We start from the raw sequence: 25,839 nt of genomic DNA, 5'->3' as shown, positions 1-25,839 counted from the left end.
AGGGCCCATCTCCAGGGGCTACCACACTAGCAGCACTTCAATTTTGGAGAGGACACTTTCAAACATGAGGAAACAGATGGCATATCCTGGAGAAGAGTGACTATGGAGAGATGAGGAGAGCCTGGAACTGTGCTCTGAAAACAGGAGATGTCAGGCCTGAGAGTCTGAGTACAAGAGATGCATAGGAGAGTATGCTACCAGAAAACCAGGAAAGACTGCTTCAGAAAGGGTGGAGTGGACAGCTATGTCAAATGCTGCTGAGAGGGCAGTGCAGTGTGGACCATAGAGTGACCACTGGATCTAGCAATATGAAGGTCACTAGTGATATTCTCAAAAGCAATTTCAGATTATGTGTCAGAAGACATCAAAATGAATATAGTCGTACTTTATAGATGATTAGCTAAAATCAGAATGGCTACATATTAGTCTTCACCAGAGCATACTCAGCTGTTCCTATTGCTGATGAATCAATATTCAAAGCTCTTAGTCCCTGGGGAACTACTGGCTTGGAATTCAATTGAGCTTACCCTGGGAATTTCACTCTGTCATCTAAATTTTCCTTTAAGTGTGGATTTGGGTTAAAATTCATAAGACAGATTTGGGTGCTCAGGAATATGGATATTGGCTGAATTTCTGTTTGAGAGACTTGTGTTATTTTGCAAATTTGCCAGTTTGATGCTCTGTGCTCAGGTTTGGAAACCATTCGCCTCCTGGCAGTAGGAAGGCTGCGGGGGCCCAGGCACTCTCTACTTTACACTCAAACTCTTGTCCTCTGTCTTCTTTTGATGTGTGTGGCACTGCCAGCCTGTGGTTATTTAGGTACATTCTCTTTTTCCTTTTTCTTAAAATTAGAAAGCACCGATAGATCCATAGTTGGATCTTCCCCAGGATGTGATATGTTCTGTGCTTAAATAGAGGCAAATCCTAGAAAGAACGCAGATATTGTAACCAAAGTGGCTTAGGTTAATATCCTCTGCCTCAGTATTCTCATCTATAAATTGAGATTAATAATACTTACCTTACAATTCTATAGTAAAGATTTAAAGTAAAGTAGGACAAGTGCTAAGTACTTAATACATAGTGCCTTGGTGCCTGAAATTATTAACATTGTCCAGTGTAAATGGTCATCATTTTTGAAATGTTGGATTAACTACCCGAGTTATTACCTGTCTGTATGACATTGGTCCTTGATATAGAATATTGTCCAATGACATAACCCTCTGTCCATTAGTGCTTTTTTTTGGTGGGGGGCCTTCTATTTGGTAATTGCCCTAGTAAATCCTTTATCAGTATTTTATACTATAGTTTTATTAATAAATTTAAGAGACTTTCTGACCTTCACATTTTAATGGATTAGCACAGTTGTTCTCTTTTCCTATTAAAAAGATAATATTTCCTTGAACTGTAATGAAAGTTCCTTCTTTGATAAGACAGCATGCTTGATTGCATAATGTTATGCAAGAGCTAAGGTTAAAATTCCCTCATTAGAATTCCATGGCAGTTGGAGGGGAAGAATATAAAAGCCAAGGACAAAAAGATCTGTAAAGTTTATGTTTGTGCTCTGTCTTTAGGAGTGGTGCCTAATGGCCTTCCTTCACATTGAAAAAAGGAGGACCTGATGTGGATTTTTCTTTCCTGGTTTCTATTTGCTAAGAGATGTGGAAACTTGTTTTTTTTTTTTTTCTAAGTTAAAGTAAAATACATATCTAAAACACACAAAAATTATTTCAGCTTATAGATTACATAAAAATTATAGAAAAACAAAACAAAAATGACTGATCTTTGTGACATCAATGTGTCACAGGAAAATTCTCCCCCAAACATGGCTGATAAACTCTACTGGATGAAGGACTGTTTTTGATAAATACTGAAGATGAGAAATCTGAGTATTTGACCCCTCCAATTGAGACTTTTGTGTGTTGCCTGGATTATTTATATATAAGATTAGGGAAATAATTTAAATTTAATGAACATAACTTCTTTTGAGTAGAAATAGATTTGGCTTTCAAGAAAACAAGAGAGGAAGTGTTACTGTTACATGAATTTTGAGGAGGAGCTCAGCTTTTGATGAACTCAGAGCTCATTTTCTGATTTCCCTGAGTGAGCAGGAATGATGATCTGATCTCTAAAATTTTTTATAAAAGATTTTATTTGATCAAATCATTTGGATATTTATTGCTTATGTTTTAAAGGAACTGTATCAATACTAAAGATTATTCTTAAAGTAATCAACCACGTGAGGCTTGATTTTAACCTCTGACTTTCTCTGTCTCTCTCAACAGTTTGGAAGAACTGAAGTGATTGATAATACTTTGAATCCTGATTTTGTAAGGAAGTTTATTCTGGACTACTTTTTTGAAGAAAGAGAGAATCTTCGTTTTGACTTGTAAGTTCTACCGAAACTTGCAATTTTTAAAATTGAGTCTTAAAAAGACAATTTTCATAACATAAGTTGGGGTCCTATGGTTGCACTGAATGCAGGATTATATTGGCAGGAAAGTAGATTCATTCTATTCAGAGTGTAGACCAACACTGCTTTGCATTTTGTGGGGTTTTACCTACATGCTTGTTGAATAAATAAGTGAACAGTTTCACTATAATAGGCAGTAAATATGGGTGTTCTTTCAAACCTCTGATGTCTCAGTGAGTTTCTTACAATTTCTCTGTAAACTCCAGTTTGATAGCTAATGTCTTTCTGTAGCTTCTTAGCGTTGTACATGGATCTCTGCTTACCTGTGCCTTCCTCTTATCTCTTGATAGCCCAGTATTTTTAAGACCCTGGGTGGCAGATATAGCATTTTTAATATTTTAAATATTCTTACTACTTTGATGCTGAATCAAGCATATAGAATTATTATTTTCAAATTCAAATTCCTGTCCACAGAGACCTGGAGTCATTTTGTTTACAAGGTATATTAATTAGAGTCTTTGTTCCACAGAGGGAAACTCTGGTGATTGTTGAAGTTTCTGCATATGATTAAAGGAAATCTATTGGGGAGGAGAGAAGAAATATCATACATTACAAAATTTGCTTAATATGTCAAAATACTTAAAGGGACTTTGTAAAATATCACAACCAATTAAAAAGATAAATATCTTTTTTGATGCAGGGTGGTACTGGGGATTGGACTCAGGGGCACTTAACCACTGAACCACATCTCCAGCCATATTTTGTATTTTATTTAAAGGCAGGGTTACTTGCTTTTGCTGAGGCTGGCTTTGAACTCATGATCCTCCTGCCTCAACCTCCTGAGCCATTGGGATTACAGGTGTGCACCACTGTGCCTGGCTAAATGTCTTATTTTAAACAACTGAAATATTAAGTATGCCATTATCACAATTTATAAATACTTTTTCAATAATAAAAACTGCCAATATCTTATTTTAGAAAGTTCTAATTTGCCTCCTAATGTAAAGATAAGATTTTTTTCTGTTAATAGACATTTTCATTTTCCTCTAAAATGTATGTCATAGCCAGGCATAGTGGCAATGCCTATAATCCCAGAGGTTTGGGAGACTGAGGCAGGACAATTGCAAGTTCAAGGCCAGCCTCAGTGACTCAGTAAGCAACTCAGCCAGACTTTGTCTCTAAATAAAATATAAAAAAGGGCTGGGGATGTTGCTCAGTGGTAAGCACCTCTGGGTTCAATCCCTGGTATCAAAAAAATAAAATGCATGCAGTAAATAACCTGCAGTGCTTCTTTTTGAGCATCATCTCGTAACAGCCCCTTTTCTTCAGAGTACCAAGTATTCATCATATTTATCAAACAATCTTTATTAAGTTCACACTGGTTTTTATTTCTTAGACACTCCTTTCTAAATAATAAAAATACGGTTTATTCGAAGAAAATTTGGAGTGCAATGTAATGACTTCCTGTTTATCATGGAGGTTGCACACAGTGTTGTTACTCAACACCAGACATAAGTCATGTAGAATGTGGCTGTGTGCTTCCCTTGTTCAGGTCTTCATAGCCATTGCTTTTAAGAATGTTCTTTCTCATACCTCATGGTACCCCCTCAACTTTTCCCCTTAGTTTCAGACTTTTATCTTAAAACCATCCACTATTTCATGATCCTTTGTTCTGTTTTTCTTTTTCTCTTTCCCTTTCTTATTCATCTGTGTTACATTCTCTCATTTAAAAGTAATAAATATTTATTATAAACTAAGTGATATATGTATTTAAAAATAAAGATTCCCTGCTATCCCAATATTTTAAAAAAAAGGTAAATAATTCAGTGCATATCTTGGCAGGTTTTTCTTTTGCGTGTGCAATTCCCGTACCTTAAAATTTTCAGATGTTTTTCTATGCCACCAAATATGTATATACCTCATTCATTTTAAAGCTTCTGTAATTTTTATTATTTGAAAATAATAATTTTCATTATTGATTAAACATTGATTGATGGACAATTTTGCTTGTTCCATTTTTTTCTTTTACATGTGCTCTGATAAAAATTTTCTGTAACACATGTTTATAATTTTTGTTTGTACTTTCAGAGGATAAATTACTCAGAGTCAAATTTTAGTATAGAAGGACATGTGTAAGACTGCTTACTGCCTGGTCATCAATCTTTGAAACTGACTTGGAGACCCTGTGAGCTGTGTTCTTCCCTGAACTCTGTGTCTGCTTTTAAGCTTTAACTTTTAGAGCCATTTTTTTTTTTTCCTGGGTTCTGCTGGCTCTTCTCTGCTGACAGGCCCTGTCATCTTTCTGAGTACCTCTGCCAGGTGGCTGTACCTACCCATTTTGCCACTCTGTTGTTTCACTCTGGCCCTCCTTCTGCCAGCTTCTTATGTCCATGTCCTGCTCATGATTCCTGATGCTTACTGCTGTGGCTGTTCCAGGAACATTTCTCTCAGTGTGATAAGAAAACATAAAGAAATTAGTCTAGGTAAATTGATATGTTTTAACATCTTCAATTTCCTACAAATTATAGTAATTCTCACAAAAACCGTGCAATGTTTTGAAAAGTGAAACATTGCAAAATTGAATTAAATAGCTATCAACTCTTGTCTTTTGAATGCATTTGGTTAATTTCGGAAATTCAATTCAAACAACATCTCAATTTTATGTGATCTCTAAAATATTAAAACAGGTATCTCTGGAAAGTGTTACTTGGCAAAGATTATTAAGAAAAGTAATGAGTACATTCTCTGGGCTCATGATGTATCTTTGATATCACTTTAATTCCTTTTGATTTCCAATTTATTAGAATAGTGCACATAATACTTTTAAACTGTTTTTTTTTTACATTGTGCTAATTTTTTTCAGTGAATAAGTGAAATAAGTATGGAAATAATTTAACAGTTTACCAGTTTTATAAATATACCTGAAATTGTCTTTTTTTTTAAAGAGAGAGAGAGAGAGAGAGAGAGAGAGAGAGAGAGAGAGAATTTTTTAATGTTTAATTTTTAGTTGTCAGTGGACACAACATCTTTATTTTATTTTTATGTGGCGCTAAGGATCGAACCCAGTGCCCCGCGCATGCCAGGTAAGCGCGCTACCGCTTGAGCCACATCCCCAGCCCCTGAAATTGTCTTTTAACATTTGTCTAAGCAAGGTGCTGTTCCTTGGAGAAATAATATAAGTTCATTGTAAAAAAACTGGAAAACAAAAAATGGATAAAGTGAATACAAAAGTCATCTGTAGTACCAACCTCCATCGCCTAGAGAATTACTGCAAATATTCCAACATATCAGCAGTAGCATGACCCTTGATGGAACAGTTATGCAGAAAGTCACACCACTGTAAAATGGCCAGAAGATAGATGGAAATGATTTTCTGAATTGTTTTCAATTTAGTTGATGTCTGTTGATTTTATAAAATTATGAAAGTGGCTGTCAAAACATCTTTTAAAAACTTCAACTGATAAAGAAAATTATATATCTCTATCTATCTATCTATCTATATATATATATATATATATATATATATATATATATAGAGAGAGAGAGAGAGAGAGAGAGAGAGAGAGAGAGAGAAAGAGGGAGGAGGGAGGGAGACACAGTCAGAGACAGACAGACTGACAAAGACTGTATTCCTGGTATCACTGATCTAAATTCTTATCAGTTCTGGTTAGTAATTTTTCTTTTGGAGCCATAGTGGTTTTTGCTATTATTGCAGTGGATGCCAGAGATGCATTTTAGATTAGTCTATCAGTTTTGTAGCTTCAAATTCTCTTGTCTTTTAATCTGATGTGTACTTATTCATTCATGAGACATGGTCATTGTCATTGTGCTATGTATTTATCACATTATAAACTTTGGCATTTATTTTCATTATAATTATCACACTGATAGTAATATGGGTGCCTCATAAATATTCTTTGTTGTCATAGTTTAAAACCTTATTGGTAGAGTACCTGTACCAAAATGTCTTTGTGCAAGAAGTGTGGGTGTCTTATCAATAATAGTATGTGCTGGAATACAGAAGAAATGAGATAGAACCCTCTGAGGTGTTTCTTTCCATATACTTAAAAATCAGTCTAGATTTGTCCATCCAGCAAATTATTTTCCTTCTTGATAAATTAAATGGTGATAATAGTGAAATGTATACTATTATTACAACCTATTTTTGGAGGATCTCAACATTTTAGAAAAAATGTTGTTTCATTTTTCAATAATTGTCCCAATGTGTGCATTCCATTTTTTTCCCATTGATTAAAGGTTTCCTTAACAAAGTCCAGGCTGAATTTCATGAATTTGCGGTCACTTTTATTAGAATCATCATATATTCTAATTGTTGGGTACATGTCACTTTAAAACTTTAATCTTGAACTTATTTCAAAGTTCTTCATTTCCTTTTTCTCTCTTGGATCTCCCCCAGCTCTTTTCAGGAGAGAAGAGAGGGGAAAAGTAGGACGTGTTCCTAGGTAGAGATGTGGTTATCTTACCTTCTAAAAAACTTAGGCCTCATCTTAAGTACCAGCTTGAGGGACACATTTTTAGCACTCTGCTTATCATGTCATTGTGATAGAGAGGGACCCCCCGCCCCCCCAAAAGAAAAGGAAGTTGCTCAGGAAAAGGAAAGTGTTCCTCAACTCTCAGAATGGGCTTCCTAGAACATTCATGGAACATTGTTTGTTACTGGGAGCCTCAGGGTGGACCTGCTGGGGAACCAGATTTTGTCCTTCACTTCTCATAGGTAGCCTATATTTTGAAGCTACCCCCTTGCTTGGCTTTGTGGAGTGGAAAAGAACTTCCCTCCTGCCTTTTATTAGGGAGGGAATACTTATGAATTCAGGGTTGATCACAAGACCATGGACTGGTTTGACCCTAAGGATCCTTGACTCAGGTAGCTCTGAGCCAATATGAGGGAATTCTAAGCATCTTGTGTTGTCCACTTTGAGCAATGGATGCAGTTCCAGAAATTCAGAAATTATTCCCATTGACATCTGTTCCTCTCTAATAGAAAACATATTAAGATCCCTTCAAATCAGATACTGTCAATTCATTACTGTCATCATCAAGTTTCAATAGCAGAATGAAGTAGTTTACTTATTCCCCTTAGTTAGTCCACTTAGACACAGTGGGATGCCCCCTCCACTGCTCAGCTTCCTACTCTGTCTTGGTTTATGGCTTCTTCAAGACACTGTGACTCTCATAATCATAGTCACACATAGAGACATTTAGGATATAGTGTGCATGTTCTGACCTGTGAGGGTGATAACTATAATGGTCCTGATATTTTTAGAAAAGTTAGATGGAAAATTCATTAGAAGAAAAAAATATAGTAATTTCTAGTGCTCTATAATCCAGCATATTATCTAAAGTCTGCAGAGGAATGACATAAATTAGCTATTTTTGAGATAATGGTATCAAAAGTGTTTTGTTAAATACAGTTAAAGAGGATTGTATTTGAAGATACTTAATCTCTTTGTGATGAAAACATGAACTTTTTTTGTTAAATTCTTCTGATTGAACTGAGCATCGTATTCTTCTTGGCCACAGTAACCTAAAAGACATTTTCAAGGGTTGATTTGTGAGAAGGAGCCAGTCTAGCTTTGTTTCCTATCTATCTGTTATTATTATTATTATTATAAAATTATCTTGAATAAAAATTATCTTTGAATTAACATCTGTGGGTCTATAGTGGATATGGTATTTTGCTGATCTGTAATTCTAAGCTGTAGCTGTTGGAAAACAGTCAAAGTGCCCTGATGTGAAGTTGAGAGTGCTTTGTGATTATTCTCAGGCATGTCTTTATATCATACAATTTTAAAGCCAGTTTGTGGTAAATATTTTTTTTGCTAGAGAGTGAGCTCATCTCTGTGCCGCAGTCTTGGCTGGGCACAGAATCACGAGCCACCACAGCTTTGTAGATTCAAACAGCAATTCTTTATTCCCGAACTCACACCGGCCTCCACACACGTTCTGGGGCATTCCCAGTTCTGCTGCCACCCAATTCACCTACTCCACGAGGCTTTCTTCCCAAAATCCACTCTGAATCTCACGAGAGTTCAACAGGAGCTTAGGCAGCGGGAACGCCCTAATTCCAGCAGCAATAATCCTCAACATCGAACTTCCCTAAAATCCAAGGTCTTAAACTGGGAATGCCTTAAACTTGTCTTAAACCGGGAACGCCCTAAACCCAAGGATTGGGATACTTCCTCAAACTGCAGGATACACCCTAATCCTGGATCCACCCTAATCCTGGATCCACCCTCGTCCTTGGGCAGGGTCACCTAACATGCAATGTCAACAGCGAAATTAACATGGGGTACGCTGGCAAGGAAATTTCCTACTTGGTAATGGCCCTCAGCATCTCTGCCCATCAGGGCACTCAATAAACTGTCCCTCCCCCTATTGATTGAGATGCTTTGTTTCATTGTGAAAACAGTATTTATACATGAGAGACTTTAATTAACCTTTTAAAAAAAAAGAGTTAATTTTTGGTAGGAAGCGACTCACAAGACATATGAAGGGAATGGGATTTGCGAGAAAGATTGGAACCAGTACAGATATTTTCCTATGAAAGAATTTGGCACATTGAAGTTATTTTGACTGTTAGTGGTCTCTCCATTTCTAAAGACTCTTCAAAGCAAGAGGCTCAAGTGATGGTGAATGATATCATCCCAAAATCTAAAAGATAATGGATTTTTTGGTATCAACCAGGGAAAAGCAGAACATGGAGTAGTCCAATGGAAATATATTCCTATTTCTATAAACACTCAGTTTGCACAAGTCCTGTAATCAGGGAAAAATACTCTCATTACTTCAGTTTCCAAAGTTAACAATACTATTTAAGACATTAAGTAAGAATTATAACAGCAACTATAATAGCATTTAAGACATTAAATAAGAATTATAATGTACAAAAATGACAGCCTGTTGTGGGGACCTGTTTATTTTATTACTTATATCCAAAGAAGAGGCGTTTTCAGTTCTTACAGAGTTTTGAAGTTACTTGAGCATTACTAGGATCCTGCTGATGCCCCAAAAAGATAAATTTTAAAATTCCCAAACAACAGAATTGATGATTAGGCAAATAGTAAGACTTCCTAGATTTGTAAAAATGAAAGGATCCAGGGTTGTGTAAACTCTTTCTTTTGCAGATAGGTCACAGACTATTAGAAAATTCTTAATTTGCTAAGTTTTTCTCTCTTTTGGTATTTTTTTGTTCATTTTTACATATTGGAAAATATTAATTTTCTAGATTTACTTTGTGGCAATAATTTGAATTTTTTATTTCAATTTTTCAGGTATGATGTTGATTCAAAGAGCCCCAACTTGTCCAAACATGTAAGTTCATATTTTTATGTTTTAATGATAATTGTATAGTGTATATATATATATATATATATATATATATATATATATATATATATATATATATATTATGATGATTTATTGTTAATACTTATGATTATTTTATTAATATTAAAATTATATGTTTATAACTTTTCATGTAATGTGATTGTCATAGAAAATAAATAACATTTCTTTTTTTCCCTCTCTACTGGGGATTGAATCCCAAGTCTCACACATGCTAGGCAAATGCTTTATCACTGAACTATATCCCAGCCCTTTTTATTTTCTATTTTGATACAGGGTCTCACTAAGTTTGCTGGGCTGGAATTTAACTGTTGATCTTTCTGCATTAGCCTCATAAATAGCTGGGATTACAGACCTGTGTCACCACTCTAGGCTATAAATAATATTTTTTTTCCTTTTATTTGGTTTGAGGATAGAACCCAGGGTGCTCTACTACTGAGCTACATCCTGTTCTTTTTATTTATTTTTTTTTATTCTTTTGAGATAGGGTCTTGCTCAATAAGTTGCTGAGGCTGGCCTTGAACTTTTCATCTCCTGCCTCAGCTTCCTGAGTCAAGTTGCTGGTATTATAGACATGAGCCACCTCCCTTGGCTATAAATAATATTTTGAAAGAACCTGAGAATCAATTTTGGGAAAAACTTATTAAAAGAAAAGTAAAATGGACTGAACTTCTTATTTTATATTTTCTATATTTAAGAGATGATGACAGTTCCTTGTTATCATTTGGATCAGTTTAAGCAAGATGAAATAGCGAGCTTGTATCTTTTTGGAAGGCTTCAGTTCTGAAAGAACAGGAATTACTTGTGTTTGGGTGGAGTGATTTGTCATCTGCTTTCCGTTTAGTTCCTTTGTTTATCAAGGTTTATAAAGTTCCTGAGAAACGCCTTAGTCCAGGCACATGCCAGTTTCTGAGGGTTCAGTGTGAGCAGGAAGGATATATTCACTCTGTCCTCAAATCACATGCAGTTTTTTAATGTCTTATGTAGTCCTGATCTCACCCCCCACCTCTTCTACCCATTCCTCCTTCTTAGGGGCTTCACTTGCCAGACAGTACTCTACCTGGGGTAGTTTACAAATCTGGAGCCATAGCGTCCTTGAGCACGGCCATTGAAAGGCAGTGGCAGGAGGGGAGGAAGAGAGTGAATTGTTCCAGCCAGGCACTGGCATTCCCTCCACCTGAGAACAGAAATCAGACCTCACCTAGTAGGAAGGGCTGAATGGGGGTGAAATTAGCATCCTGAAAAGGGTTCAACAAGATGCAAAGTGAAAACTGAACACACAGACAGAATTGACACTTGTACTAGGGTTGGGAGGCCAGATGGACCAGTACTTGCTCTCAGGGATTTTTTATTTTTGTATGTGGTTCAAATTGAATAGCTGGGCAATTGTTATCCAGTGTAGCTTAAGATAGGTGGAATGTCTTAATTCAGAGGAGAGAGATAACAAAAAGGATTATTATAAGCCAGGAGATAAATTTGGGGAAACTGGGAACCTGGATTGTTGATTTAAAAAATGACAATTCATTACTCTTTATTTCTTTGAAGAAAGTATGGTATTTATTGGTATGATGAAGCAAGCAGGAGAATCATGTGAAGTGTTCCAAAATATTCAAAGTGATTGACTTTTCTATCAATTGAAAAAATGCTGTAATTAGCTCATCCTCTCCATAATTAACTTCATTGCAGCTTCCATGGCACCTTCCTGCTCTCCATGGGCAGACGTACACCATTATGAATGGACATTTAAATTGTTTTACGTACCTTTGTACCGGAAGTTTCCAAATGTCCTTGGAAGAATGAGGAAAGGAACCATATTATCTCAGTAAAGGAAAGAAAAGAGAAGTATCCACTTATGTCACAGAGGGGTTTATTAAAGATTAGGAGCATTTCATAAATATCAGGTATAGCTTGGCCTCCTGAGAACTGAAGCTGGAAACAGGAAGTGGGTTGGAACTGAAATACTTAGATTTCTCTATTTCCCTCTCTTACTCTTTCACTCACTTTCTCTCTCTCTGAGGCCATATATTCTTTTTACTGTGCCTTTTCTCTGATCTTCTGTTCTCCAAAGAACAGGTATCTCTGTTTATCCATCTTTTTACATATGGAAAAATGAACTCCCTAACCCTGGCTGATCATAGATATCTAAGTCCTCATTCTCCATGAATATAATTTCTGTTTTTCTTAGTTCAAATTATTCAGAGGGCATTGTACCTGGGCAGTTAGGGATATTCCATTAAATGGATATTTGGAGGGTAAGTGTGATGGTTCCTACCAACACAGTTTCTTGTGTTTAGGGAAGAAAGTAGGATATGGAATGGGAACATGCCTCTGACAGGGCTGTCTTCTTCAATGATCAGGAATTATTAAATGATACTATATGACATATGTCTCATCGAAGGTATGAAAGATACATATTTTAAATATCTCTCTTTTATGGGAAATATCCTTTTCCCCTACAAGCAAAGTTTCATATTTTTCTCATCCTAAAGTATTTTGTTTTAATTCTGACTTACCCTCATGATACATCTTGAACTATGGACTCATCGCCATCCATCTTAAGGATGCCTGGGTTTGTATCATAACTTCCTTCCTTCCCGTTCTCTTTTCAGCTAATTGGACTCTAGTTTCCACTTGTACTTATACTACTCTGACACAGTGTGGGTCAAGATTTAGTGCCCACTCTTCATTCTTTACCATAGTTGACTTCCTCAATTTGGGGGACAGAATTAACTGTTCCCTTCTAGAAAATATTCACTTCCCCTGAATTCCATGGAAACTTCCTCTGGGCTTCTTCCCCTACCTCTCTGTTTACTCCTTATAAAGCTAATTTCCTCCACCTATCTCTCAATATTAGTGTTTCTTACCAATTATTTTAAAATTTTATGTCAACTTACTCTATAAGTTCTTAGAAGAACTCAACCATTTTCATAGCTTAGCCCGATGACTCCCAAAGGTTAATCCATCCCTGTGTATACACAAGTAAATCGAGTTTCTGATTGCTCAGTAAGGATTTTTTAGTAGATGGCTTACAGAAGCAAAACCAAAATATATAAAAAATTTATGACCCTTTTCATGTCAATCTTGTTCTTTTGTCTATATTATCTGCCTTGGGAATAATTCATCAACATAGTTTGCTTAGAAAATTTGGATGCATCATTAACAACTTTCTGTCACACACTCCACGTTTAGTGAATCAGTGAATTCTGTTATTCTGACAAAGAATTGTTTCTGTGTTCTTTTTTGCTGTTAGTGCCTTAGTTCAAATTCTCTTCACCTTTTTTTCTGAAGTCTTGCATAGTCTCCCATATAATCCTATGGTTCACATTATCTCACTTTTTAATCTGTTCTTATATTACTGTGCTGTAATTTTAAAAATATATTCAGTTGACAGGATAAGTTGGTTAATAAGTGCCTCCATTTGTAAGTGGGTGAAGCATGTCAAAGAGAAAGGAAGTGTGATTTTGAATTATTGTAAGAATTGTTAGAGATGACTGCCTTGAAATTTTGTTTGAAATTAACAGCAGTAAAAGCCCTTCCTTTCTTGAAAGCATCAAGAACAGATTTTAGGTAAAGAGCATATAACTCATTCAGCCTGAAAGAAATTCATGATGCATTTGAAAATCAGAGGAACCAATAAGTAACTAGGGCTAATCCCTGAGGATATGAATGTTTAAGGATATGAATGTTTAAGGCAGGTTGTGCACCTGCCAATTTTACAAAGTGAAATATAAACTGGAATATTTTAAGAAAGATTACTGAGTGTTTAGGCTTGCATGTGGAGTTAAGGTACTTTTTTTCTGTTTTACAAAAGATTTTTTAGCAAGAGAATCTTTTATTTTTCATCATAATTTTTGATAATTTTGAAAGAATTCCCATTGGGATGATATTATTTGGTGTCTAGTACTCAAGGGTCTTGGGTTAAACTTTTTTATATACTATTAGAGAAAATAAATCTATATTAGATTTTGAATATTGTAAATGAATATAAGGTGAGATATAAAGGGTCCATATAACTAATTTGTTCTGCTGGTAGTGGAAAACTTTTCAGTGGAAAACATTGTGCTCCAGGTGAAAAATTACAGAATCCAAGCACACCTGCCTCTATAATACTTGTCCCTTTTGTGATTCTGAGGAAATATCTTTACTAAAATATATTTCCCAGGAAGTGTTAGGTACTATGAGCAAAAAATGGTATTTTGAATTCCAAGTTTGTTCTCTGAGGTGCCAGTGAACCCACTCATCTCAATGCTATTAACAGAACTACATAACATCCTTTCATTTGCATAATTTAATTGCATTGACTGAATAATTAATAAAACAATTAATCAGAGGCCCAGAATTTGTGCATCTAGGATCCTTCTCAGTATGCTGGACCAGATGACAATGACACTGTACTTTATGTACTAAAATTTCATACCCACTAGGCAATCAAAAATGCATTTATCCACTTGATTGATCTCAGAAGGCACCCACTAAAATTGATCACACTTAATAAAGGCTTACTGGATTATTTTGGGCACACGTCACTAGCTTTCAATAAAGGCATGTATGTTCTTTGATATAAGTATCATGCATATAAACTTCTAGTGTAGATTAGTTGTATTTTTCAATTTCATTTGAAAATTATTTGCACCATGAAACGAACTTTTGCATAGGAACAGATTTATAAATGAGGCAAGGTTCTTTCATTATATTATAAAACTTAGTTAATAAATATATAACCAAACTGAATTTTGTGTGTGTGTGTGTGTATATTTATATAGTCAGGCAACAAATATTTTACAGCCACGGTTGTGATGCTGGTGAATAGGCAAGATCTCTGTCCTAAAACAGCTTACATTTTGGAGTTGGGAAGGTGAGGTGGGAAGATTTAGTGAATGAACATGAATTCACATAAATGATTAAGATAACAAATTTTCTTTATAAAAGTTACATTAGTAAGATAATAATACTGAGAGAGAGAGAGTGATTGGAAAAGCAATGTTAGCTAGAATCTGAACAGCATGGTGTTATTCCAGTTTTCACCCGAAGTATATACTTACTGAAGAAAAAGAGGGGACTGCCAAGAATGTGGGATAATAGTATTCTAGGAAAAAGGCACAACAATTCAAAGGCCTTGAGACAGGAAAATTTGGTATGTTGGTATGACAGAAAGATGGCTGGCAAGTATAGAATATTATGAATGATGAGGAGAGTGGATTGAACTAGTTTGGAAAGGGATATATGATACAGAAATTTTTAGGTCACATATAAAAAATAAATTTGGGTTTGTTTTTTGAGGATATCACAGGAGAGTACCTTATCTGATTTGTGCATTTAAATGAAGGCTATGATAGTTGAAGAGGAGAAGCCAGATTGGAATTAAGGAGACCAGCTATGTTGCAATTTGGCTGTGAGCAATGTTTGGTGGTTAAAGCCATTATAGTGGTAAGAAGTTGTGGTTAGGTTTGTAATGTATTTTTATGTGTGATTGCTGATGATTGCTGATGAGTTGGATGTCAGGTATAAAAAATAAGAGAAGGTGGAATGACTCCTGGATTATTAACTGAGTAAATAGTGATGCAATTGATGCAACAAAGTCATTGGGGAGGAAGAGACTGAGGCAAGGAATGAAGATTGATAAACCAGTGGTAAAGCTTGGTTCATGTTAAGTTTGAGACCCCAGTAAGCATCCACATGGAGATACTGATTAGGCAGTATCTGGAGATTAGAATTATATATTCAGGAACCATAAGCCAGTACAGTTGGAAATCAGAGTCATCTAAAGACAATAGAAATGGAGAAAATAGTAGGATAGAATCTTGAAGGAACTTCACCATTTAGAAATTATTGGAAGGAGCTAAGCCAAATTTGTCATTTTAAAAGCAAGTTAGTTAGAATAGTCACTTTCTATTCAATGCACTCATGGCTTTCCCCTCTCTTAGGTGTGCTGTAGCCCCTGTGACTTCTCCTGTTCTCACTTCCTGGCTTATTCTGCTCTAATCCACTGGTTCTCATGCTTTTCCACAAGTACCTGGAGTACCTGAGTACATTCTTGTCTCAGGGACTTTGTGCTTTCTTTTTCTCCTGCCTGGCATGCTTTTGCCTCAAATATTTACATGATTCTCTCCCTCAGATTAGTCAGGTGTTTCTTAATTGTCACCTCTGAGAGTTCTTGCTCTCCACATCATCCTCTGATGCCTGGTTAAAAAAAATGGTATTATTTCTATACATAGGCCTTCCTTCTGGCCCTTTGTAGATGGTAAAAGCTAGCCTTAAACAGCTATTCAAACTGAAGTGTTTATGTACTTTATAAGTGGGTTGTATTTCCCATTTACATTTTTTAATAGCGTCTTATAGAATCTACTCTAGACTTTGAGACAGAGATAAGGATAATGCCTGGGATGGGTTTGATCAGAGTAATTTTAGCACTTATTAAGTTATATTAGGTAGTATTGTTCGTGTGTAAAACTGGCCCTTATGGAGGATTTAGCATTTAATATTAACATTGTGATAGTATTATCATATTTAATAGTATTCTTTAATAATAATATTTTTATATATCTAATAATTTTAATAAAAGCATAATAAGTAATAATGTTTGGTAGGTTTTTTAGTTTTTTGGCAAGTCAGTTGTCTAACTATATTTACTAGCAATAATATATTTACTTACTTTCAATTAGCATGTTACATTTCAAATTTTTTAAAAAATTATTTATTCTAATTTGTTACACATGATGGCAGAATACAGTTCATTTTCATATTACACATATAGAGCACAATTTTTCAAGTTGTACACACAATAGAGTCACACCATTTGTGTCTTTATACATGTACTTAGGGTAATGATGTCCATCTCATTCCACCATCCTTTCTACCCCCATGCCCCCTCCCTTTCCCTCCCTCCCCTTTGCTCTATCTAAAGTGCCTCTATTCCTCCCACACCCCTCCACATCACTATTATGAGTCAGCATCTTCATATCAAAGAAAACATTTGGACTTTGGGTTTTTTTTCTTATTTATTTATATTTTATTTTTTTGGGTTGCTTTATCCTTTTTTTTTATTGATTGTTCAAAACATTGCAGAGCTCATGATATATCATCATACATTTGACTCAATTGGGTTTTGAACTCCCATTTTTACCCCAAATACAAATTGCAGAATCACATCGGTTACACACTCACATTTGTACATAATGGCATATTAGTGACTGTTGTATTCTGCTACCATTCCTATTCCCTACTATCCCCCCTCCCCTCCCCTCCCCTCCCATCTTCCCTCTCTACCTCCTCTGCTGTTGGTTCGATTCTCTCCCCTTATTTTTTCCCTCCCCCTTGCACGTCACAACCTCTTATAATTTTGTGTATCATTGAAGGTCTCCTACCATTTCCATATGCTTTCCCTTCTCTCTACCTTTCTCTCCCCCCATTCGTCTTTGTTTACTGTTAGTCTTTCCCTCATGCTCTTCCTTCCTGTTCTGTTCTTAGTTGCTCTCTTTATATAAAAGAAGACATTTGGCATTTGTTTTTTAGGGATTGGCTAGCTTCACTTAGCATAATCTGCTCTAATGCCATCCATTTCCCTGCAAATTCTATGATTTTGTCATTTCTTAGTGCTGCATAATACTCCACTGTGTATAGATGCCACATTTTTTAATCCATTCATCTATTGAAGGGCATCTAGGTTGGTTCCACAGTCTAGCTATTGTGAATTGTGCCGCTATAATCATTGATGTGGCAGTATCTCTATAGTACGCTCTTTTAAGGTCCTCAGGGAATACTCCGAGAAGGGCGATAGCTGGGTCAAATGGTGGATCCATTCCCAGCTTTCCCAGGAATCTCCATACTGCTTTCCAAATTGGCCTCAACAATTTGCAGTCCCACCAGCAGTGTACAAGTGTACCCTTTTCCCCACATCCTCGCCAGCACTTATTGTTGTTTGACTTCATAATGGCTGCCAATCTTACAGGAGTGAGATGGTATCTTAGGGTAGTTTTGATTTGCATTTCTCTGATTGCTAGAGATGGTGAGCATTTTTTCATGTACTTGTTGACTGATTGTATGTCCTCCTCTGAGAAGTGTCTGTTCAGTTCCTTGGCCCATTTGTTAATTGGGTTATTTGTTATCTTATTGTTTAATTTTTTTAGTTCTTTGTATATTCTGGATATTAGGGCTCTATCTGAGGTGTGAGGGGTAAAAATTTGTTCCCAGGATGTAGGCTTTCTATTTACCTCTTTTATTGTTTCTCTTGCTGAGAAAAAACTTTTTAGTTTAAGTAAGTCCCATTTGTTTATTCTTATTAATAACTCTTGGCCTATGAGCGTCCTATTAAGGAATTTTGAGCCCGACCCCACAATATGTAGATCGGATCCAACTTTTTCTTCTATCAGACGCAGTGTCTCTGATTTGATATCTAGCTCCTTGATCCATTTTGAGTTAACTTTTGTGGATGGCGAGAGAAAGGGATTCAGTTTCATTTTGTTGCATATGGATTTCCAATTTTCCAAGCACCATTTGTTGAAGATGCTATCCTTCCTCCATTGCATGTTTTTAGCCCCTTTATCAAATATAAGATAGTTGTAACTTTGTGGATTAGTCTCTGTGTCCTCTATTCTGTACCATTGGTCCACCTGCCTGTTTTGGTACCAGTACCATGCTGTTTTTGTTACTATTGCTCTGTAGTACAGTTTGAACTCTGGTATCGCTATACCTCCAGATTCACACTTCCTGCTTAGAATTGCTTTTGCTATTCTGGGTGTTTTGTTTTTCCATATGAATTTCATGATTGCTTTATCTATTTCTACAAGAAATGCCGTTGGGATTTTGATTGGCATCGCATTAAACCTGTAGAGAACTTTGGGTAATATCGCCATTTTGATGATGTTAGTTCTGCCTATCCATGAACAGGGTACATTTTTCCATCTTCTGAGATCTTCTTCTATCTCTCTCTTTAGGGTTCTGTAGTTTTCGTTGTATAAATCTTTCACCTCTTTTGTTAGGTTGATTCCCAAGTATCTTATTTTCTTTGAGGATATTGTGAATGGAGTGGTTTTCCTTATTTCCATTTCAGAGGTTTTGTTGCTGATATACAGGAATGCCTTTGATTTATGCGTATTGATTTTATAATCTGCCACTTTGCTGAATTCATTTATTAACTCTAGCAGCTTCTTTGTAGACCCTTTTGGGTCTGTTAAATATATTATCATGTCATCCGCAAATAGCAATAATTTAATTTCTTCTTTTCCTATTTTTATGCCTTTAATTTCTTTTGTCTGTCTAATTGCTCTGGCTAGAACTTCGAGAACTAAATTGAATAGAAGTGGTGATAGAGGGCATCCCTGTCTTGTTCCAGATTTTAGAGGGAATGCCTTCAGTTTTTCTCCGTTTAGGATGATGCTAGCCTGAGGTTTAGCATATATAGCTTTTACAATGTTGAGGTAAGTTCCTGTTATCCCTAGTTTTTCTAGTGTTTTGAACATAAAGGGATGCTGTACTTTGTCAAATGCTTTTTCTGCATCTATCGAGATGATCATATGGTTCTTGTCTTTAAGTCTATTGATGTGGTGAATAGCATTTATTGATTTCTGTATATTGAACCAGCCTTGCATCCTACGGATGAATCCTACTTGATCATGGTGCACATGTTTTTTGATATGCTTTTGTATTTGATTCGCCAGAATTTTATTGAGAATTTTTGCATCCAAGTTCATTAGAGATATTGGTCTGTAGTTTTCTTTCTTTGAAGTGTCTTTGTCTGGTTTCGGGATCAGAGTGATGTTGGCCTCATAGAATGAATTTGGAAGAGCTCCTTCTTTTTCTATTTCTTGAAATAGCTTGAAAAGTATTGGTATTAATTCTTCTTTGAAGGTTTTGTAGAACTCCACTGTATACCCATCCGGTCCAGGGTTTTTCTTGGTTGGTAGTCTTTTGATGGCTTCTTCTATTTCTTCCTTTGTTATTGGTCTGTTTAAATTGTGTGTGTCTTCCTGTCTCAATCTGGGCAGATCATATGACTTACGAAATTTATCGATATCTTCACTATCTTCTATTTTATTAGAATATAGAGTTTCAAAATACTTTCTAAATATCTTCTGTATTTCTGTAGTGTCTGTTGTGATATTGCCTTTTTCATCCCGTATGTTAGTAATTTGAGTTCTCTCTCTTCTTCTCTTCATTAGCATGGCTAAGGGCCTGTCTATCTTATTTATTTTTTCAAAGAACCAACTTTTAGTTTTATCAATTTTTTCAATTTTTTTTGTTTCAATTTCGTTGATTTCTGCTCTAATTTTAATTATTTCTTGTCTTCTACATTTGCGGTTGTTTTGCTCTTCCTTTTCTAGGTTTTTGAGGTGTAGTGTGAGTTCAATTATTTGTTGGTTTTTTCTTCTTTTGAGGAAAGAACTCCAAGAAATGAATTTCCCTCTTAAAACTGCTTTCATTGTGTCCCATAGATTCCGGTATGTTGTGTCTGTATTATCATTTGTCTCTAAGAAATTTTTTATCTCCTTTATGTCTTCTGTAACCCATTGATCATTCAGTAACATTTTGTTCATTTTCCATGTGATGTAGGATTTTTCCTTCCTTCTTTTATCATTGATTTCCAATTTCACTCCATTATGATCTGATATGGTGCAAGGTATTATCTCCATGCCTTTATATTTACTAAGAGTTGCCCTATGGCATAATATATGGTCTATCTTTGAGTAGGATCCATGTGCTGCTGAGAAGAACGTGTATCCACTTGATGATGGTTGATATATTCTATATATGTCAGTTAAGTCTAGGTTATTGATTATGCTGTTGAGTTCTATAGTTTCTTTATTCAGTTTTTGTCTAGAGGATCTGTCTAATGGCGAGAGCGGTGTGTTGAAGTCACCCATAATTATTGTGTTGTGGTCTATTTGACTCTTGAACTTGAGGAGAGTTTGTTTTATGAACGTTGCAGCTCCATTGTTTGGTGTATACAAATTGATGATTGTTATGTCTTGTTGGTGGATGGTTCCTTTTAACAGTATATAGTGTCCTTCTTTATCCTTTTTGATTAACTTAGGTTTGAAGTTGATTTTATTCGATATGAGTATGGCCACTCCTGCTTGCTTCTGAGGGCCATGTGAGTGGTATGATTTTTCCCAACCTTTTACCTTCAGCCTGTGTATGTCTTTTCCTATCATATGAGTCTCCTGAAGGCAGCATATTGTTGGATTTGTTTTTTTGATCCAGGTTACTAGCCTATGTCTCTTGATTGGTGAGTTTAGGCCATTAACATTTAAGGTTACAATTGAGATATGATTTGTACTTCCAGTCATGTTTATTTATTTATTTATTTTAGTTTGGCTAGTTTTACTTTTTGGTTATTTTCCTCCCCCTTTACTGAGATACCTCCTGCTGCTAGTTTTGGGCACTATTTTTCAATTCCTCTTCTTGTAGTATTTTGCTCAAAATGCTTTGCAGTGCTGGTTTTCTTGCTGCAAATTCTTTTAGCTTTTGTTTATCGTGAAAGATTTTAATTTCATTGTCAAATCTGAAGCTTAATTTTGCTGGATACAGTATTCTTGGTTGGAATCCATTATTTTTCAGCATTTGAAATACATTGTTCCAGGATCTTCTTTCAAAGTCTGTGATAAGAAATCAGTCGTTAACCTAATTGGTTTACCCCTGAATGTAATCTGCCTCCTTTCTCTCGTAGCTTTTAATATTCTCTACTTGTTCTGTATGTTGGCTATCTTCATAATTATATGTCTTGGAGTTGGTCTATTATGGTTTTGAATGTTTGGAGTCCTGTAGGCTTCCAGGATTTGGCAATCCATTCCATCTTTCATCTCTGGGAAGTTTTCTAGAATTATTTCATCTAATAAGCTGTCCGTTCCTTTGGTTTGAATCTCTATGCCTTCTTCTATCCCGATGACTCTCAAATTTGGTTTTTTTATGATATGCCATATCTCTTGAATAGATTGCTCGTGGGATTTAAGCATCTTTTCTGTGTTGACCATATTCTTTTCAAGTTGATAAACCTTGTCTTCATTATCTGATGTTCTGACTTCTACTTGATCAAGTCTATTTGTAATATTCTCGTTTGAGTTTGTAATTTGGTTTATAGTTTCCTGCAATTCTAAGATTATTGTTTGATTTTTTTTTTTAAGATCGCTATCTCCTGGTAGAACTCATTCTTTGCCATTTGAATTTGTTTGTTTAATTCATTTTCAAAATATACTTTTATTGCTTGGACTTGCTGTCTCATGTCTTCTCTAATATTCCTTTCCATTTGAGTTAGGTATGCCTTGAGTTCTTTCCCTATCCCTGTTTCTGCTGTTTCTATGTCCTCCTGTAGAATTAAGTTGTCCTGCATTGTTTGTACTCCTTTTTTCCCTTGTTTTCTCATGATGTTCACGTTACTTTCCCGCTCTATTTGATTGCCGTGTTTCTGCTCTCTTCTATAGATTTGTTTTGGTTCTGTATTACTCTGTATCTCCTTTGTGTCGTTAAACTATGCCTGCTAAGGTGGATTCCTCTGGGAAGGAATTCCGACGGCTGAGCTCCAGTGACGTCACTTCTCTGCTATGACGGGCCCCAGGTTCCTTGCCGGGGTATCCTAATGGGGGGGTGTGACTGGACTGTCTCTGTTTGGTTTCACCTTCCGGTCGCGGAAGTCAGGCGATCGCCAGCCGCCCAGTAGCACAGGCAGCGGGCGAGTGATCAGTCGCCGGCGGGGGGGGGGGACTCCAGCCATCCAGTCGCGCAGGCAGCGGTCTGGCTGTCGCAGGTGGGCGGGCTATCTCTAGCCACCCAGTGGCGCAGTCGGTAGCCAGCAGGCGGGCGTTCTCCTGCCGCCCAGTTACGTGGGCAGCAGGTGGGGTGTTGCCGGCGGGCCTGCGGTTTCTGGCTGCCCAGTCACAAGGGCCTGGCCTCTAGTCCCCAGGTTTCTCCTGTTAGTCTTGGTTTCTCCTGCTAGACCAGATTTCCCCTGGGTGATGGCTCTCGGCAGTTCAAACTGTACTCTGGGCCTTCCATTTGTTGGGTGTGGATGGTGGCTATTGGGAACCCCGGCACTGTATTGTTTTGTTTTCATTGTGGGGGATAGAACTGTACCACTTCCTTCTCTGTCTGAAATCCCCTACTCAGCCCGGGGGTTAGTGCAGGCTCAGCTGGCGGGATTCCACGGAATCGCAGCCACTTTTTTCCCTGCTTGCTAATTAATCGCTTCTCTGCGGCGCCCCACCGTCTGTAGCCGCGGGGCAGGCCGAGCGAATCAGTCAGCCCGGATCTCCGGTCCCACAGTTGGCTATTGGGATCCCCGGCACTCTATCGTTTTGATTTTTTCTGCTTGCCCCTCCCCCCAGCGCTGGCTAGACAGGTTTCGTTTTGGCTGCTGATGGGAGGGGGAGTTGAAGGTCAGGTGTCTCTAGTTTTCCCCTAGTCTTTATGCAGGCTCACTCTGATACTCCCTCCCCCGGAAAGCCTAGGAGAGATTTTATGTGAATTCCCCGATGTATGGGGGATGAGCTGAGTGACATACACCTGTTTTGTTGTTGCAATCTGTCGGAGAGTGGCGGTGGTTATTTCAGCTCTCCAAGATGGTGGCCGCTGATTCTGGACTTTGGTTTTTTAGGATTGACTTACTTCACTTAGCAATTGTATTCTCCAACTCCATCCATTTACCTGCCAATGCTATGATTTTTATTCTCTTTTAATGCTGAGTAATGTTCCATTGGGTATATATACCAAAGTTTCCCCATCCATTCATCTACTGTAGGGCATCTGGGTTGGTTCCACAATTTAGCTATTATGAATTGTGCTGCTATAAACATTGATATGGTTATGTCCCTGAAGTATGCTATTTTTAAGTCCTTTGAGTATTAACCCAGGAGTAGGATAGCTGGGTCAAATGGAGGTTCCATTCTAAGTTTTCCAAGGAATCTCCATACTGCTTTCCATATTGGCTGTATCAATTTGCAGTCCCACCAGCAGTGTATGAGTGTGCCTTTTTCCCCACATCCTCACCAACACTTATTGTTGTTTGTATTCTTAATAGCTGCCATTCTGACTGGAGTGAGATGAAATCTTAGAGTAGTTTTGTTTTGCATTTCTCTAATTGCTAGAGATGTTGAACATTTTTTCATATATTTGTTAATTGATTGCATATCTTCTTCTGAGAAGTATCTGTTCATTTCCTTGGCCCATTTACTGATGGGTTATATTTGTTTTTTTGGTGTTACGGTGTTTTGAGTACTTTATATATCCTAGAGATTAGTGCTCAGGATGGGGACATAGCTCAGTTGGTAGAGTGCCTGCCTTGCACCACAAAGAGAGAGAGAGAGAGAGAGAGAGAGAGAGAAGAGAGAGAGAGAGAGAGAGAGAGAGAGAGAGATATTAGTGCTCTATTTCTTGTGTTTGTGGTAAAGAATTACTCCCATTTTGTAGGCTCTCTATTCACCTCACTGATTGTTTCTTTTGCTGAGAAGAATCTTTTTAGTTTAAATCTATTCCATTTATTGATTCTTGGTTTGAATTCTTGAACTATAGGAATCTTATTAAGGAAGTTGGGGCCTAATCTGACATGATGGAGATTTGGGCCTACTTTTTCTTTCATTAGTCCCAAGATCCCTGGTTTAATTCCTAGGTCCTTGATCCACTTTGAGTTGACTTTTGTGCATGGTGAGAGTGTTTTAATTTCATTTTGTTAAATGTGGATTTCCAGTTTTCCTAGAACCATTTGTTGAAAAGGCTATCTTTTCTCCAATGCATGTTTTCGACTCCTTTGACTAATATATGATAATTGTAGTTATAGGGGTTTGTTTCTGTGTCTTCTATTCTATACCATTGATCCACAGGTCTATTTTGGTGCCAATACCATGCTGTTTTTGTTACTATTGCTGTGTAGTATAGTTTAAGGTGTGGAATAGTAATGCCATAAGCTTCATTCTTCTTGCTAAGGATTGCTTTGGGTATTCTGCGTCTCTTATTTTTCCAGATGAACTTCATGATTGCTTTTTCTATTTCTAAGAGGAATGTCATTGGAATTTTGATTGGGATTGCATTAAATCTATAAAGTGCTTTTGGTAGTATGGTCATTTTGACAATATTAATTCTGCCCATCCCAGAACAAGGTAGATCTTTTCATCTTCTAAGATTTTCTTTAATTTCTTTCTTTAGCATGCTATACTTTTTATTGTAGGGCTCTTTTACCTCTTTCCTTAAGTTTATTCCCAAGTATTTTATTTGTTTTTGAGGCTATTATAAATGGGCTAGTTTTCCTAGTTTCTCTTTCAGAGGATTTGTCACTGATGTACATAAATGCCTTTACTATGGGTGTTGATGTTATATCCATCTACTTTTCTGAATTCATTTATTAATTTTAGGAGATTTCTGGTGGAATGTTTTGGGTCTTCTAGGTATAGAATCATATCATCAGCAAATAGTGATAATTTGAGTTCTTCTTTTCCTATTTGTATCCCTTTAATTTCTTTTGTCTGATTGCTCTGGTTAGAGTTTTGAGAATTGTGTTAAATAGAAGTGGTGAAAGAGGGCATCCCTGTTCCAGTTTTTAAAGGGAATGCTTTCAATTTTTCTTAATTTAGAATGATGTTGGCCTGGGGCTTAGCATAGATAGCCTTTGTAATATTGAAGCATGTTCCTGATATCCCTAGTTTTTCTAGCATTTTGAACATGAAGGAGGATGCATATTTTATCAAATGCTTTCTCTGCATCTATTGATATGATCATATTATTTTATCTTTGAGTCTATTAATGTGATGAATTACATTTATTGATTTCCTTATGTTGAACCATCTTTGCATCCCTGGGATGAACCCTACTTGATAATGGTGTACTATCTTTTTGATATGTTTTTGTATTCGATTTGCCAGAATTTTACTGAGAATTTTTGCACCTGTATTCATTAGAGATATTGGTCTGAAATTTTGTTTCTTTGATGTGTCTTTGTATGGTTTTGGAAACAGGGTGATATTGACACCACAAAATGTGTTTGGAAGTGTTCCCTCTTTTTCTATTTAATGAAATAGTTTGAGAAGTATTGGTGTTAGTTCTCCTTTAAATGTCTTGTAGAACTGAGCTGTGTATTTTTTCCG

The 25,839-nt window shown here is 36.5% G+C and overlaps 1 protein-coding gene across 1 annotated transcript in view; it reads left to right on the top strand.

The window, feature by feature from the left end:
- Positions 1–25,839, top strand: part of CPNE8 (copine 8) — a 205,492-nt gene that overhangs the window by 43,668 nt on the left and 135,985 nt on the right. The window contains exons 4-5 of the mRNA XM_081311441.1: positions 2,283–2,386; positions 9,703–9,742. Coding sequence (XP_081167567.1) covers positions 2,283–2,386; positions 9,703–9,742 — 144 coding nt within the window. The remainder of the gene's footprint in view (positions 1–2,282; positions 2,387–9,702; positions 9,743–25,839) is intronic.

Source organism: Spermophilus citellus, assembly GCF_964194105.1.
Source record: "Spermophilus citellus genome assembly, chromosome: 10".
Lineage (NCBI taxonomy): Eukaryota > Metazoa > Chordata > Mammalia > Rodentia > Sciuridae > Spermophilus > Spermophilus citellus.
This window is presented reverse-complemented; position numbering and strand designations above follow the sequence as displayed.